This window comes from Salminus brasiliensis, chromosome 15 (assembly GCF_030463535.1).
Source record: "Salminus brasiliensis chromosome 15, fSalBra1.hap2, whole genome shotgun sequence".
NCBI lineage: Eukaryota > Metazoa > Chordata > Actinopteri > Characiformes > Bryconidae > Salminus > Salminus brasiliensis.
The window spans coordinates 33,169,273-33,186,507 of record NC_132892.1 but is presented as its reverse complement, the minus strand read 5'-3'; the positions used below and the strand labels follow the sequence as shown (position 1 = coordinate 33,186,507).

The 17,235-nt window shown below is 36.4% G+C and overlaps 1 protein-coding gene across 2 annotated transcripts; it reads left to right on the top strand.

Moving 5' to 3' along the window:
• Positions 1-1,842: 1,842 nt before the first annotated feature.
• Positions 1,843-15,451, top strand: LOC140536122 (adhesion G protein-coupled receptor E3-like). Of its 2 annotated transcripts, XM_072657769.1 has the most exons (17): positions 1,843-1,886; positions 2,162-2,221; positions 3,343-3,498; positions 4,488-4,799; positions 6,410-6,505; positions 7,093-7,121; positions 7,232-7,312; positions 7,432-7,606; positions 8,348-8,461; positions 9,937-10,118; positions 10,347-10,505; positions 11,674-11,886; positions 13,109-13,341; positions 13,460-13,526; positions 14,134-14,225; positions 14,593-14,755; positions 15,292-15,451. In XM_072657769.1, the coding sequence occupies exons 1-17, from the start codon at positions 1,868-1,870 to the stop codon at positions 15,373-15,375; spliced, it is 2,235 nt and encodes a 744-aa protein (XP_072513870.1). In that variant the 5' UTR covers positions 1,843-1,867; the 3' UTR covers positions 15,376-15,451. The 2 variants fall into 2 exon arrangements, with proteins under 2 accessions (XP_072513870.1, XP_072513872.1); XM_072657771.1 differs by lacking the exon at positions 4,488-4,799.
• The last annotated feature ends 1,784 nt before the right edge of the window (positions 15,452-17,235 follow it).

The following is a 17,235-nucleotide window of genomic DNA, read 5'->3' as shown; positions in this document are numbered from 1 at the left end:
GGATATATATCCCTCTAGCCCTGGCATTAGCCATGGTGGCAATAGGTTTAAAAAAAAAGAAAGAAACCAAATGAAACTGCAGCATAATCACCAAATTAACATAAGAAAACAGGCTGTAAACCCAAAATAAGCCACATCCACATGCACATCCCATAGATGTAAGTAGTTCTCTTGATCAGGCTTTCATTCCCACCCACTACAGCTTCACTGCCATGGAAGGGTTAATGTATCTATACTTTTGACTGGTCATGTAGGTATGTCTAGTAAAGTGTTTAGCTAATGTATGCAACCTGATACCACCACGCGACCACATCCACAACTAAGTCAGTGTCGCTGCTTTGCTGAAACTAGCCCACCATCTGAAGAACATCTGGCCTTTAATGGTACAATCGTGGTCTTAGACAATGTAGAGCAAGGCTGATGAACATCTGCCAGTGTAGACATTTCTGATGAGACCTACCTGACCTACATCTGTTATGGTGAGCTCTGTTCCATGATTTGCATGTGCTCTGTCTCTCTTTCTCTCTCTTCACTCACATTTTTAATGATTAACATTTTATGATTTTTGAAGGGTATATGAAAATATGAATTTGACTGCTCTCCATCCTCCTCATTGTGCTGCTTTTTCATTAATGAATAACTGCTGAAGCTCTGTTGCACATGGCTTCGTTAAATATGGGCAAGCTGTGTAATCATGGCAGCCTGAAGATTTTCAGTGTGTCTGTTTCTTAGATAAACAACACATCACTGTGTCTAGCAGGAAGTCTAGTAATCAACACCTGGTTTGGTAAATTGACCCGCCATTCCTCAAAATCCGCAGAAGACAAGCATCCAGGCTCTTTTCTGTTCTGGCACCAAAGTGGTGGAACAAGCTTCCCCTGGATGTCCGAACGGCTGAGTCGCTCGCTGTCTTCAAAGACTAAAGACCCACCTCTTCAGAGAATACTTGGACGAACAGCAGAGTACTATGGTCACCTTATTGTCTTGTGCTTAGTAATGTCTAAAGCTTAGAGGTATCTTTGAACTATTAGTCTATTCTAACTAGCTAAGGTTTTTCTTGGGTAAATGGCAAAGCACTTTTGTAAGTTGCTCTGGATAAGAGTGTCTGCTAAATGCTTTAAATGTAAATGTAAATGTAAACCAGGGCTTAATGATGGTAAATCAGGTGGAAGCTGCTGCTGCTGATGGAGTTAAACACATCCTCCACGCTGTGCTGGCTGGACTGGGGGGGTCCAGGAGAACCCTGGAGGAACCGAGCTCTGTTCTTCAGGCTAGCTCACCGACAAGATCTCACTACTTTCTTTCTTCAGAATGAGAAGCTCTTGCTTCTCCTTTTTACTGGATTTATGTTCACCTGTATCTGTTCTGATGAGATCTGAAGCTTCTACAGCAAAAAAATATTGTATCTCCAAAATGCCTTTAATGGACCTCAAAGTAAAAAGATTTTATTTCACAACATGTTGGAGCATTTCTATTGGTCCATTCATCATGAAATTATGATACAATGTAAAGATCAACTGCCAGATTCACACTATGGAAAAATGTGAGAAACTACCATCATGCTGAGACAAAAGAGAGAGAGACCCCAGCATACATCTTAGCCACATCATTTGATTCTCTTATGAGGGCTTCCAGGAATATATGCAGATCAGATATAGTTGTAAAAGCCTTTGTTTACGCAGATTAGACACAGTTATAAAAACTGTTATTTTGTGGACCACCATAACAGCTATCATGAGCTAACTGGATGGACTACAAACAGCCTGCTTTCCTATTGGTCATGCTGTTGATGATGTCATTAAAAGTGTCCTGCAGATGGATGTACTTGTACTGCCACTGTCTTCTCTGCTCAGACCACACTGAAGACATGAGCTCCTATCTGCCAGGTGAGCATGTCCTCCTTACATCTCATCACAGAGAGATTTCTTTAAATATATATTTTTAATGATTTTATATAGAATCATGCTGCTTAAATGGTTCTTTGCCTGGATAAAATGGTGAAACACCTTTATTAGAGGTTTTTTTACTGAACCTTTCAGAATGATTCTTTATAGCTTTAAAAAGCTTTAAAATATGTTATATGCTTGTAACAAGTTGAAGCCTGTTTCAGTTTGGTGTAGAATGATAGAATTTTAACTTTGTTTGTTTATCTCCTCAACAGTGGTTGCTGTGTTTCTATTCGCCATAGGAACAATGGGTGTTCTTGTTAGCAAGCCTTACTGTAAGTGAACCCTACTAACCATTACAGAGTAAGAGTAAAGAGAAGCGTAGACCAATGACTCCAGTAAAGTACCAGTTTTTGAGTTTTGAAATTTTGCTTATTTTTCATACAGCACATAGTTCCTACACAATATGTTGAGGTTTCATTGCTGCCCACACGAGCAGGTTTTGTGTATTGGGAGCTAGAGGCTTGCTTGTTGGTATTCAGAAGTGATAGGGATCAGTATCAGTATAGGAGCAGTGTAAAATGTTCATGTTTGTGGGTAATGTCATTTTATTTGAATTTGTGTGATTTTAAAATCTATTTATTTATTATTTTAAATCTATTAATATATATTAAATCTATACAAGAGTTGTCTAGTTGAGTAAGCAGTGTTTGGGAATCCATCTGTTCCTGGAACTTTGTGGTTTGGTATTTGATGTCGGGCAGAATGACATTCTGATCATGAAATTGGTGATATAAAGTCACAGTTGGGTTTGTACTGTGGTACCGTGGTTTGCAAAGAACACTACCATTACATAGCAATACTCTTAAACCACTATAGTTCCCACAACACCATGCAAATTCAGGTTTCTGAGTGGCCAGTGCACTTGTGAAATTACCATATTTACACTAATAGCGCCAGAAGAAATTAATTTACATGAAATGTTTATTTACATGGTGGCTATATTGTTTACAATGCATAAGGTTATTTTGTGATAATTATTGATGTTTACATTCTACAGAGTATTTTGATACAAAACATCAATATTGGTCAAAACCCCTAGTACCAGTTCACAAAAGTAGGTTTTGCATATTATGCAAATTAGCAAAACATCTAATTAGGTGGAAGTTTGAAGTGGTTTGAATTGACCCAATGAATCTGCCAACAAAAATGCAGCTTGATTAAATGTACGGTTTCTGAGAAACAGTTATTTAGGGCTGGCTCCACCCCCTTTTGATATCTGCCAAACTTCACATGGCATCTCATTTAAACAAGCGCATGAAGTTCTGTTGAAATCGTTGTTCGAAAATGTTCAATATCATTTTAAGTTACAGCTGTTGGGGTTTATTTGTGTTCTCTGTCTGTAATATTTACTCACTTTATTTTATTTCCTAATGACTGTTTATTGGTTTTCTAGATGGGGTCACTACTAAAGGAGTGCCATGTGTATTCCCATTCTATTTTAATGGATATTTTTACACCTGTTGTGTTTACTCCAATGCAAGCTGTACATGGTGCAGCACAACTGACAACTACACCAGAGATGGACAACGTGGAGAATGCCTTAATTATGGTAATATCACCTGCATCTTCAGAGGCTGTTTTTCAAAGCTTTTAATCCGGATTTAAATATTTTGACAATCACCCCCTCTCCCTTTTCCTATCAAGAATCTTAATGATCTTACAGATTTTGACAGTTTTTCAGAACATTTTCAGACAGTATAAGGATTTCTAGATCTGGATTTTCTGTTATTTTAATGTTCATTTGTTCTCCATCTGCACACTTAATAATTACAATTATAAACATACTAAAGTGTGAAAGTTTTTTGCCAACATTGGTCAAAATATTTAAATAATTAAATAAGATTAATAAACTAATTAAATTAGTTTATTAATCTATTTTACATTCTGTGCAGTATTTGAAGAACCATGTGAAGATCAATTAATTCCACATTTTAATAACACTTAAACACTAATTAAAAAAACTATATGTATGATATACTGTATGATTAATTGTTGTTTTTAGAAACAATATACTTTTTCAGAGCCCAGGTTTAATTTCAAGTCATTTCTGTATTCTGTATAGTGGGGTAAAAATAATAATTTTATTTTTAAATGTATTCATGAATTCTGCATAAAATGTTGGCATACTGAGAATAAGCATTAAAACGTCCAAATCCAGGTTGAATTGGATGAGATCCATTTCATGTTTAATCCAACTAGATTTTTTTTAACGTGGATGGAGCACCACCATCCATCATTCCAGAGAACACAGTTCTTCCACTGCTCCACAGCTCAATGCTAGGGGGCTTTGTACCCCTCTATCCCACGGCTGGCATTAGGCAGTATAGTGCCAATAGGTTCATGATGATTATCTGCTCCAGAGAGTCCTATTCTATTGGCAAGACTTTGCTACAATGTCACTGCAAATGCACACCAGCAATGGGTGCAACTTAAAGTAGCTGATTGCATTGATTTTAAGGGGTTTTTGGACAGATGTGTTCAGATGGAGACATTTCTCATGAAATGTTTAAAATCTAATTGTAATCCTCTTCTTTGTAGATGTTTGCCAGTCTCATAGGACACTATCAGAGCCATGGCAAAATGTTGGATGTAACTTTTTTTCCCAAAAAAATAATGACCACAACTTGACCGAAGGGTGGTACAACTTCAGTGGTATTGGAGGAGATCGTATGGTCTACCACTGCCTGAGCATCATTCCCAAAGATAACAGCCTCATGCTGAATAACATCAGTGAAAATGACTTTGACCTGAACACCTGTGATGTAGTCAGCAACAGTGGACGGTATTTAGACTGTGGCGGAGGACTGGTTCTTTATTACCTTATCCCATTCAATAGAACATACACCATATGTAAGTAACAGCTAAGAATAACCATGATGAGCTTTAAACTGGAATTCTTAAAAATATTTCCATCCTTGACCCCTTATCTTCCTTTTTTGCTCCCATTGGGGATCCACAAGTTGACATTGGGACAGAACTAAGGTTTACAAATGCTTTAGACATGAAACAATACGCATATGCATACAATATGCATACAACTACAGTATATGCATGCTCTGTAAATTTGCTACCAACAGTGTTTATGACAAATCTGTTCAATATTTAAAATGTAGCTCTGTGTAATTTTTATTTTTGGTGTTATATTAATTCATATAATCAAAAAATGTATGCTATTCTTGTAAAAACTAAATAATGGTACACCTTTGACAAACTATGACAAACTTTAATCAGAATGTCTTATAGTCTTATAGTAAATTTTATTCTACACTTCATGCTCATAATAGTATTTTTACACTACCTTACTGACACATAATACTAATCTTAACCCTAACCTTACATGTTTAGGCAAGGCACATTTATTTGTATAGCACCTTTTATACACAGTGGCAAGTGCTGTACATAAAGACAAAGAATAATATGATTATAATAATAATTAAGTATTAAAAAGCATTGTAAATGCATTAAAAAAAAGAAAAAATATATATTAATGATAAATAGCATTGAACTGCTAGATAGCAGCCATAACTGAACTCTTTGTTTTCTTCAAAAGCAATACCAGCGTCTAAGCTGTTCATCAGTCATTGAAATACATGAGTTAGCAAAAACTTAAACCTCCAGGAGTTAATAAAGCTTAGGTATGCAAGTCTTCAAGTAATATAGTAAGGGAGAGCAAAAAACCTCAGAGGAGCACTTAGGGTCCTTAAAATTACTCAAGTACTGTTCTCCTAAGCTTTGTAAACACTTTTTTAATTTATGTATTTGCTAGCATGGTTGCTTGTTGGAAGTTACTGCTAAATGCCATTCCCAGCACCCAAAGTGTGGGAGATAATCACAAAATATTGAATAATATCCATAACTTTACTTTTAGTAAATCTTACTTTAAGGTCATACCAACCTCTAAGCTGTTAATGAATCTTTGGGATATCCACGCAAGTAATTTTTTATTATTTTTTTTAATGGGTTAAGGTTTGAGTTAAAGTTTTAGGGTTGACTTGAGGTTATGGTTCAGGTAAGGTGTATGGTTATGTTCAATAGAGAATCATTTAGATTAAACTTAAGTTGAATATTAGTTAATTGAATATTAGTTCATTCAGAATGATCCTCTGAATTTACTTGGAAGCTCAAAAGATGACTTTATGTAATGACATGACTCCATCCTAAGAACATTATGTGCCATGTTGACTATTCTTGGAACAAGAAATCTACATGTCAGGCTGGGTGGCGCTACTTGTCTCAGGCTAGGGGTGTAGTAGGAATATTTATTGTACTTGTTCTTCAGGAGACACACATGTATTATACATGCCAATCTTTCCTTACCCCCTTATTTGTTTTCTTTGCATCCTTCTTTTTCATGATGTTATTAAACTTTTTTAGTAGTATTTTTGACTCAATCAAAGTATCTAGAAAACTCTCAGTAAATGAACTACATTTGTTCAACCTGTTCTCCACTGTACTTGTAGATCCTTCGTCCAGCATGAAGTCGTCCTCCTCTGAATGTGACTCTGGGATCTCCATGCGTGATGAAGTCTGGCCCACAGAACATTCTGTTAGATTAGGTGCATATTCTGCTCAATTAAAAGTCTAAAGACAGATGCACAAACTAAAAAATTTATTGCATTTGCTTAAGGATTTGGTTCCCAGCAATGTTAGTGCTATCGGGATTTTAGCGGTATAGGAAAACATCAAAATATTGTAGTACTGCAATGTTTTACAATACTGCATCTCAGTATGGATCTGCAAGTGTCATACAGTTGCCCATTTAGTGTTGTGTTTAAACCCTGACCACTTGATAGCAGGGTACTCTATCTTCAGATCTCACTGTTCTGATTTACTCAGATTTTATGTATATGATGGTGTTTTTATACTATGCCAGTGTAACTAAAATTAGATTTTAAAAATCACCTGTCTTACAGTATCACAATTTATTGACTTGTGACCCGTATGTCATGATATGCTTATCAACAGGTTATTGTCAATACACTGCTTTATTGGACTAGAGTACAGTTAGCTTGGCCTTGGATGGTAGAACCAGCCATTATTAAAAGGAGTATAGAAGGTCTGCTAAAACTAGACAGAAGTAGTTAGCACTTTTATCTGGGTGATTTAAGTAAAAAGTCAAGTGACTCTCACATTCTATTTCCAGAACTTGTTCTTGAAACAGAGGAATGCAAGGTATGTTTAAATTATTTCTAACTACACAAAACCCTCTTTTTCATCAGTAATGATGTTGTGGTGTGCACAGAAATAATTATTTCAAAGCAATTTGTTAATGTTTAATTCAGGATAGTCTGACATCACCAAGCTGTGCTGAGGAAGTCTTTAAAAACCTTCAAAATATCAAAGTCCAAGAATTACCACGAGAGGTAAGACATTATTGATGGTATTTTGGACAGTTATTGCTTAATTGTGTGTATAAGTGCTTCGATGGACTGATGGCTTGTAAATTTGTAGAAGTAGTAGTAATATTTATCTTTCTGGTTAGAGTGTGGAAAAATATTTGGAATGGATACAGAATTATACAAATACTCTGGAAGGCTTAACTGATGATAACCCAGCACATGGTAATGCAGTACTGAATGCTGTTGAGAAACTAGCATCTACACTGGTGAGGAAAACAGACACCTTTAACACAACAAGAATCGATCTTCAAACTTTAGGTATGAAAACTGTTTTTAACATGATATGTTTATAAATGTACCAGTACATACAGTAAACATATAAATTATTTGGAATTCATTTACATACTCTTCTAAAAAATAAGAGAACTACAAAGCATAATTTAAAAAAGTAAATCTAGGAACAATTTTGGGTAGTAATATAATGTAATCAATAATAGGAACCTTTATCCTCACTTTATTGAACCTTCAAAAAGTTCTTTGCACCTTAATTGTTTTACAATAACGGTTCTTTATGGTAGCAAAAATGTTTCTTTCTTGGCATCACACAAAAAGCCATTTGAAGCACTATTATTTTTAAGCATGAATCCTTGGCATAGAATGTGCTCCTTGAATGAGGAACAGTGCAAGACATTAAATAAAAGCATAGGGCATGCACAAATATCAGAAACAAAAGAACATCCTGATCATTTTAAAGGATAAAGAGAGGTTGGAAAGCAGTTCTGTACAGATGGAGATTGTTTGAAGATTCCTTGTGGAGCTAAAATACGCTAAAATATTTTTAAACTGACCATTTTAATATCAAATAGTTTTGCAAGAAGAAATAATTTATACTTTTACTGTCCTTTGAACATATATAATGTTCTTGGCTTCAAATGCTGTTTATTTTCCTTTTTAATGTTCTCAATTAAGGATTCTTCATTTTTAATTGAAAAGCAATATTAGGGATATGTTGCTTTTTTTAATAAAAATAGAAACATCTTGTGGGCTGTGTCTTTTCAGATGTTCAAGTCCTTGTGGTTGGACCTAATGCCAACTTCAGTAACATCACTCAGCTCGGATCAGAAAGTGCTACCATGGATATTGATCTCATTGGAATTTCAAAAAACAACAATGGTAACTGTAGAACAGATTAACTTTGCACATGTGTAGCATTATGTCTGGCTTCTTTCTCTCTCTTTACCTTCCCCGAGTAAATGGCCACCCAGCCCGATCTGCAGGAAGATTGCCCGCTGAGGTCCCCTCTACCTGCATCTAACCAGCTGCCACCTACCAGTCCAGCCAGCGGGTCCCCCCCCCCAACCCGCCACCACCCATGGCTCACCCACCAGCCGCTGCTGCCTGTTTGGTGGCCGTGCTGAAACCTAGATGGACTCGTGCCTGTCTGACACTATTAATATCACAACTATTAACTTTCTGTTGTACCTGGTTTGGTAATTTTTATCATTAATGTTTAAAACAGTCTGGCCAGAGGAGGATGGGTCCCCCTTGTGAGTCTTGGTTCCTCCCAAGGTTTCTTCCTCAAGCTCTGAGGGAGTTTTTCCTTGCCACTGTCGCCGTTGGCTTGCTCACGGTGGTCTTTGACGCTTCATGTTATTTCTTCTTTCTTCTCTGTCTCTGTTCTTTATTAAGTAATAATTATGTAAAGCTGCTTTGTGACGACAACAGTTGTAAAAAGCGCTATACAAATAAATTTGACTTGACTTGACTTGACTAAAGGGAAAACAGCTACTTCCTCTAAGTTATATTAATATCAAACATTATAATTTCAAACACAAAATTTGTCATGAGCAATTACATTTTCAGACAAACACACTGCCATTGTCTTGAAACTTCCATTTTTTCCTAAATATGTAATATATGTGCACTCTGTCGCAACTTGCTGTGTATTTGGATTTATTTATAGACATAATCATGTGCCATCTTATAACAATAAAAACAAACATCATTAATTGTAACCATAGTTTTCAATTGGCGTCAACTGTACATAAACCTTTGCGAACACAAGAAAAATGAAAGAAAAAGTGTCCAGATATACAGAGAGTTTTAGTGCTTGACACAAACTGCTTAGAGACAAAAATTGGATTACCTTAATTATTTGAAGTTCTGACAGAATAGCAGATTTTTATTCTCTGTCCAAATATGTTATTTATTATGATTGGCGAATCCATTTAACATACCTAATTCTGTACTAACATGCCCTGAAATCCTTTACAAGAAATTCAAGTCAAGTTTTTCTCAATTGCAGTTGTGATGTTTGCCATGATATTCAGTACAAATTATCATATTGTCATTAATGAATTTGCAAACTTCTTACTGTGATGCAATTTGCTCTAAAAGTCATAATGAATGTAGTGGTGCATTGAATAAATCTGCCCCATCAACCCCTAAACCTACTGCCTAATGTGATCATACTGTCCCCTTTCTAGAGCCACACAACCCCTACACTAGCATTCTTCCACTGTGGCTGCTAACTAAGACTTAGTTTATAATCTAAGTATCAATGTTAGTTATAATCTAGAAAGCTGTAATGTATAATTTATAATGAATTACAGGATTTGTTAATTGTATGTTTTTTAACTTAATTTCAGGATCAGCTGCCGTGGCCTTTATTAAGTACACTAACATGGCCAGCATGCTAAGCCCCAACCTCTTCAACGCAACTAGCAACACAGTGAAAACCATGATGTCCACTGTGGTGTCGGCTACACTGCCCAAAACTTCCAACACACAGCTCACTGAACCAGTCAACTTCACTCTGAAACACATTGCAGTGAGTTATTTATGTTTAAACAGATACTGTAACTGAAACTGTTATTACCAACATCTTAAATTACAAGTGAATTATTATTATTATTATTATTATTAGTAGTAGTAGTAGTAGTAGTAGTATTAGTAGTAGTAGTAGTTCATTAACAAATCAAAGTTTAGGAGATACAAACTGATGAAAGTAAATCCACATTCATATTTTCTGATTTTTTCTTCTGTCTCTTTTGGAAAGGAGTTACAGCCAGATGGAGTTCTTTCCTGTGTGTACTGGAATGAAACAGAATGGGTTATAGATGAATGTAACATCACGTACACGGACAGAAACTACACAACATGCACCTGTGCTCATTTGTCAACCTATGCTATTATCATGCAGTCTAAGCCAGTTCAGGTAAGTGATCAGCATAGAAAACGAAGGGAGTAACTCAGGTACATATTAGGGGGAAATGTGCAAAAGTTCTAGAAACCTGTGAAAATTTAAATAATAATTAGAATAAATTTTTTAACAGGGCAGTAAGTGTTTATCACTAAAAGTGTTATCACTAAAAGTTATTGTTTTCCATCACTTTGTTCATTAAAACATATCACAAGCTCTCTCAATTGAGTAGTATTGCTAAATTATTATTATTAAATAGTATTATTTAGAGTTCTCCTCCTATCAACACCTGGTTTGGTAAATCCACGCTGTGCTGGCTGGACTGGGGCCGGCTAGGAGAAACCTGGAACCAAGCTTTGTTTTTCAGACTAGCTAAACTAAGTACTGTGATTTGGTGCTTTTCACATATTCTGAAAGTGTAATTTAATAAGTTACTTCACTTGTAAATCAATGCATCGATAGATTGAAATGGAAATTATATTCTGTAAACCAAATAGGTATTTTTATGGTTCAAATGTTGTAATTCTGTTATGTTAATAAGTCAATCCTAAAATGAAAAAGTGAATATTGGAATATTGGAATCAAACAATTAAGAAGGACAGAGCCATAATGTCTGCTATACAAGTGCTATAAGTGATTAATCCAACCTAAAAAATGTGTGTAAATATTTAGCATGTCAGTCCATTTTACCAGATTTTCCTATTATGTATGGATATTATGAAGTAGCATATTATTTACATGTAGGTTTTGATTGGCTTTTACCAACAACATGTATAAATTAGGAGAGACTGGTGAGCTTTTCACCACCATAGGATGGCAGGTGCTGATCATTTTACTTTGCTCAGCATTTATTTTATGCGTTTGACTAAGAAACACAATAGACAATACACAGATGCAAACAATGATGAGGAAGAGGGATTATGATAACTAGAGCAGCAGGTTCTCAGTAAGGTCAGGAAGGTTCCATGAAAACCTTTAATGCTCTGAACATGAAAATATTGTGTGTGCCACTCAATCACCTCTTCAAAATTGATGATCTAGACCTACTTCTTGTATCAACCAGATTAACTATTTTGAACTAATAATCAACACAAATTACTTTCTTTAATGCTCTATTCTGACTGACTGTAAACCAGTGGATAACTGTTGATGGCTAAATTCCTGAAGGTATGTTGATTTGCAGAGAAACCAATTCGGGGCTGCTGAGCTGCTCAGCTTAATAGCTGTGGCAGTTGGTCTGGTGTTCCTGAGCTTGGCTTTGTTGACCATTGCCTTTTGTCTGCGGGGCTCGAGGTTGACCAACACAGCTCTTATCAACCTGTGTGTAAGCCTGCTGCTAGCTCACCTCCTCTTTCTGATCACTCAGAATCTCATTCAGCACATTAAACCTCATAAGGTGAGTGTAATCACTTGTGTACATCTTCATCGAAAGAATGTAACTCAGTAGACACTGTTCAAAATGAAATTCTGTTCATTTCATCTTCATTATCCCATTCCATAAAGAGTTAGTAGACATTTTCTAGCGGTATCTGCTCAAAAATACCACCTAAAGCCCCAATAGAAAAAGAGTTCTGGAAGTGTCATTGAAATTGTATCTTTAAATAGCTCAATGTTGGACCTAGAAATCTATCAATGGTAAAATGACAAATTTCCAAATAGTTCAAATAATCCTAAAAGTGCTGCTCAATTTTTATAGCTGACAGCTGTCATGCTGGCACTTGGTCTGAAAGTCAGATTTAGAGACATGCTTTTGTAAAGATTATACTGTAATTTCTGTTACTAACAGTAAGTCAATCTAGGCTTATGAGGTGCACAAAGGATACAGCCTGGTACTCCCACTGATACAGAATGGACTGACCCTCCTGATGACCACCACCCTGTGCAGTTTAGCCATTGAGCCAATTGGTGCTGAGTAGGAATTGGAGTGACCATCCTGTGATAGCACCTGGAACTAACCTCCAAACTTATTCCCGGAGTAAGGTTTTTTGATCCCCAGCCGCGGGGGTTCAGTGGGTCATCATATAGCATAGACATCCTTTATGTCTCACTCTCAACAATATTTTTTTACTGGATATTAACAATGAAAATAGCATTTGATGCATTTGGGCTCTCAAATGTGGCATATAACAAGAATGAACAGCAGTGACCACACATGTGGTGACTCAAACCTCCTATTCAACCCACTCATAATTACACTAAGAGTTAAAGTGCAATCAGATTGCATCAACTGACATACTATAGCTACATATATGTCCAAATGTAAAGCCCCCCCAGCATTGAGCAGTGGAGCAGTGGGACTGTTCTCTATGGAATTATGATGCAGAATCCATAACTTTTGGAATGAGTTGGTGATGAGGTGGGGTTGTGATCATCCAATATCCTGACTAATCCCAGTAATGCTCTTGTCGCTCAATGCAATCAAACCCTCACAGCAATGCTCCTCCAATATCTAGTCTTATAGAAAATCTAATGTACAGAAATGCAGGATAAACTCTTTTTTAACCCCTTAATTCAGAAGAAAAAAACGAATGAGCAAATGTCCCAATACTTTTGTCTATATATTGTATGTTAAAAGCACAAGGATCTCTCTCTCTCTCTCTCTCTCTCTCTCTCTCCAGTTGTTGTGTGCAGTGCTGGCAGGTGTTCTGCACTTCCTCTTCCTCTCTGCTTTTGTGTGGATGTTCATTGAAGCTGTGCTGCTCTTCATCTCAGTGAAGAACCTCACAAAGATCAGATCCAAGCAGAAGGAGATTCTCGGCTGGAAATGTCTGATCGTGATTGGATACATTATTCCCCTGGTTGTGGTGGGCGTGTCTGTTGGACTGTTTCCTGAAGGATACGGCAGTGAACAGTGAGTGTGAGCAGAAAGTGTGTGCTGTAACCTCTAGTTTAATCTCTCAGACCTGAACATGTGATCATCTAAGAACATCTGAATTCCTTGTGTATTTTCTGGGCATTGTTCTGTGTAGATGCTGGCTTAAGACAGACAAGAACTTCATCTGGAGTTTCCTGGCTCCTGTTTGCGTCATTCTGGTGGTAAGTCCTACTTCCTGAGACCTCTCTAGGTTTGCTCACTATCTCACAGTGTCCTCAAGGTCCTATCCTGGCTGGTAGATCATTCTGTACAGTCTCACACAGCTTCTTGTGAACTTATTATTAATAATAATTCTGGTTGGAGATAACTACGCTATGTACAACCATATGCATGTGCAAATATCTTGGCAACCTTGTTAAATCATATGTTTAGGTCATTTGTTAAAGTATAAATAAGTGAAAAAATCCTCTAGAGGAAACTTATGACATTATTCCTGTAGATGTCTTCTGAAAATACATCACATGCAATTTCTATGCATTTACTAAATTATTGATATAGGATAACATGTAAAATGTGCATTAGCGGACTCATTTTATGTTTACATTTTCCGACTTTATTACAATTAGTATTAAATAAAGTAAATAAGTAGTAATTGTGCTGAATTGTGTCTCTGTAGAGGATTCATCACTTGTTTATATTTTCAAAATTGACAGAAATTCACACATTTGTATTTTTTGATTAGTTTCGATTACTTCCTATGCAATTTCTCATTTTCATGACAATAATAATAATAATAATAATAATAATAATAATGTTCATATGTTGCAGGCCAACCTTTTCCTGTTCATTGTGATCATCATAATGCTCAAATACGCACTGGCAAGCCTGAAGTGTGAGGTCTCTCAATTCAGAGAGACCCGGTAACCACATAACACACACACATACTGATGCCTTCATTTATATATTTATTATATATTCTCTCAGCAATAAGAAAAAATAATACCTTTAGTAATTTTCCTGTATAAGGACAGATGCAGGTGAACATAGATCCAGTAAAAAGGAGAAACTAGAGCTTCTCATTCTGAAGAAAGTAGTGAGATCTTGTCGGTGAGCTAGTCTGAAGAACAGAGCTCGGTTCCTCCAGGTTTCTCCTGGACGCCCCCCAATCCAGCCAGCACAGCGTGGAGGATGTGTTCAGCTCCATCAGTAGCAGCAGCAGCAGCAGCAGCAGCTCACCTGATTTACCATCATTGCATCATTAAGCTCTCTCTCTTTTTCTCCCTCTAGAATTCTTGTCTTTAAAACCTTGCTCCAGTTCATCATCCTCGGCTGCACCTGGAGTCTGGGATTATTCACAGATAGAAGCAATGTTCTGGAGATTGTCTTCGTGTTCCTTAACTCCCAGCAGGGTACCTTCATCTTTCTGGTCCACTGTGTTCTTAATGAAGAGGTGATGCATCACTTACGGAACCTTTTGGGATTTCTAATGTTTCCAATCAGTTTATACAGAACAGTCCATTAACATTCTCCCAACATCCCACTAGTTTTGATGAGTCAAATAGATATTAATTCATTTTAGGAAGTATAAGATGCATAAAATGGACAAGTTTGATATTTTTGGGGATTTCTAAAATCAATACAGGGTCAGTGTAATTATACAGTCAGGGTTCAAAATATCCATGAAGGGTTAAACGAATACGTATACTCACTTTACGTTGATTTGCTGCACTTATAAGCACAAATGCCTGGATCGGTGGGCAGCCAATACTGCAGTCCCGGGTTAAGGGTCTTGCTCAAGCCGTAGCAACTTAGAGACACACAACCCTGTAATCAAACTGAAATATATGTTCTTGATAAAGTCTATACATTTTATATAGTCTATTCTATAGAAGAACATATATTCTATATAGTAAATGTGTTCTATATAGCACTAAAATGGGTTCTTTGAAAGGAAAATGTTTAGTCTTCTCAACACTTTTCTTTCAGGTGAGGCAGCATTACAGAAAGTGGCTGGGTGTGGTTTGCTCTTGCTGCAAGTCCATCACCCCCACAGCAACCAAAAAGAAGTGAGGAGGAGGTCCACTTCCATTTTTCTATTAATGTAATCATTTGTATTTGAATTAAAAGTTACAGTTGTGTTAAACGACCAGAGTGGTGTGGTGTGATCATTTGTGTTTTAAAATGAATAGAAATGTTACGCTTATAATACTTTGAGTACCTTTTGAAGTACATGGGCATACTTTTACATATTTATGTGCATATTTAAATACTTTTGGCTCCTCCTTTTTTGCTTCCTCCAATTACCTACCAGATTGATTGTGAGAAAGATTTCTGTATAGAAGTTTCATTCAACTCAATTGAATTAAATTTAATTTACATGGCACTTTTCACAACGGATGTTGTCACAAAGCAGCTTTACAGAGATGTAGGTCAGAGCCTTTTTGAGCAAGCCAGTGGTGAAAGTGGCAAGGAAAAACATCCCATTAAAAAAAAAAGATAGAACATTAACTGACAGAACAAGAAGAATAAAAATGGCCAGTTTCTACATAGATGTTCCATAACAACATACAGTCAGCACTGTCCTGTCAAAATATAATTTATTTTAAAGGTTTCTCTTTTTTTGTTTTTTAAAGGTGCACGTATTCGTCACTGTACAGTGTGGACTGTACAGCGAAATGTGTCCTCCGCATTTAACCCATCTGGTAGTGAACACACACTCACACACACACACGTGTTAGGGGCAGTGAGTACACACACACACCCAGAGCGGTGGGCAGCCAACTCCAGCGCCCGGGGAGCAGAGAGGGTAAAGGGCCTTGCTCAAGGGCCCAACAGTGGCAGCTTGCCGAGCCCGGGAATCGAACCCACAACCCTGTTATCGATATCCCGGCGCTCTAACCGCTGAGCCACCACTGCCCCTTTTAATACTGCCACCTACTGTTTGTAGATATAGCAATGTAGATGAGGTTTATGACTCAACAATACTTTGATTTCTGTTTACTTATTTTACCTCTACCCCTACAGTACAATGACACACTGTTCAAAAGTTCTGATTTTATCTACCAAAACTGAGCTGCTAGAATCATGGATTTGAACACATGACATATAATTATTTACTGAATTATGAAACATTCACATGGCCATTCCCCTGTTTTTTGGAGTGCTTATGCTAATATAGCACAACATTAATTGACAAGCATAAAAATCTGAAACACTTTGACAAGAACCAAACTGTTCTAGACGTCTGGGTCAGTAACAGCTCTCCAAAACATCAAGTAGGTCTTGTGTTTTATTTATAAATAAATATTTACTTACAGTACTTATTTATTACAGTATTTTCCATTTCCATACTGTGGCTCTTTCAGCTTGCTTATTTACATAATATTCAGACTAGCAACTCATTGCTGAATCTGACAGAACATTTCACAGGGCTGTATCTTCATTGAAAAAAAAAAAAAACATTTAAATAACCTATTACACCCATGTTATGTAAAGTATGTAAATGTCTTTATTCTACTTTGAACGAACCATTATTTGCTTCAAAATGATAATCTCAGTTAAACAAACCCCATTCAATTGCTTGCTACTACATGAAGTCATTTTTAAGGTGACTGGACAATCAACTTCTAACTGTGTAATCCAAGAACTTCACAGTCATATGTAAATGTTTGGGCAACTGTAGTAAAATGACATGTACTGTTGATGAAGTGAATGTAAATAAGTTCACATGCACTACACAGATACACTTCTGTACTTGCTAAAGCATAATTACTGTTTATTTACTGAATTTAAAAGATTGCAAAGCAATAAATAAATGTGACATTGCAAATATAAACACATTATGTTTTATCTGTTAAAATTGTAATTTTAAAAGAAGTGCTAAACTTTGAAGGAGACTAAGCCTAAACAGTTTTTTTTTTTGGAACAGTT

Coding starts and splice junctions, on each gene's coding strand:
- LOC140536122 (XM_072657769.1), top strand. Junction 10,506..11,673: donor TGCAGTCTAAGCCAGTTCAG/GTAAGTGATCAG, acceptor GTTGATTTGCAG/AGAAACCAATTCGGGGCTGC. Junction 14,756..15,291: donor ACTGTGTTCTTAATGAAGAG/GTGATGCATCAC, acceptor CTTTTCTTTCAG/GTGAGGCAGCATTACAGAAA.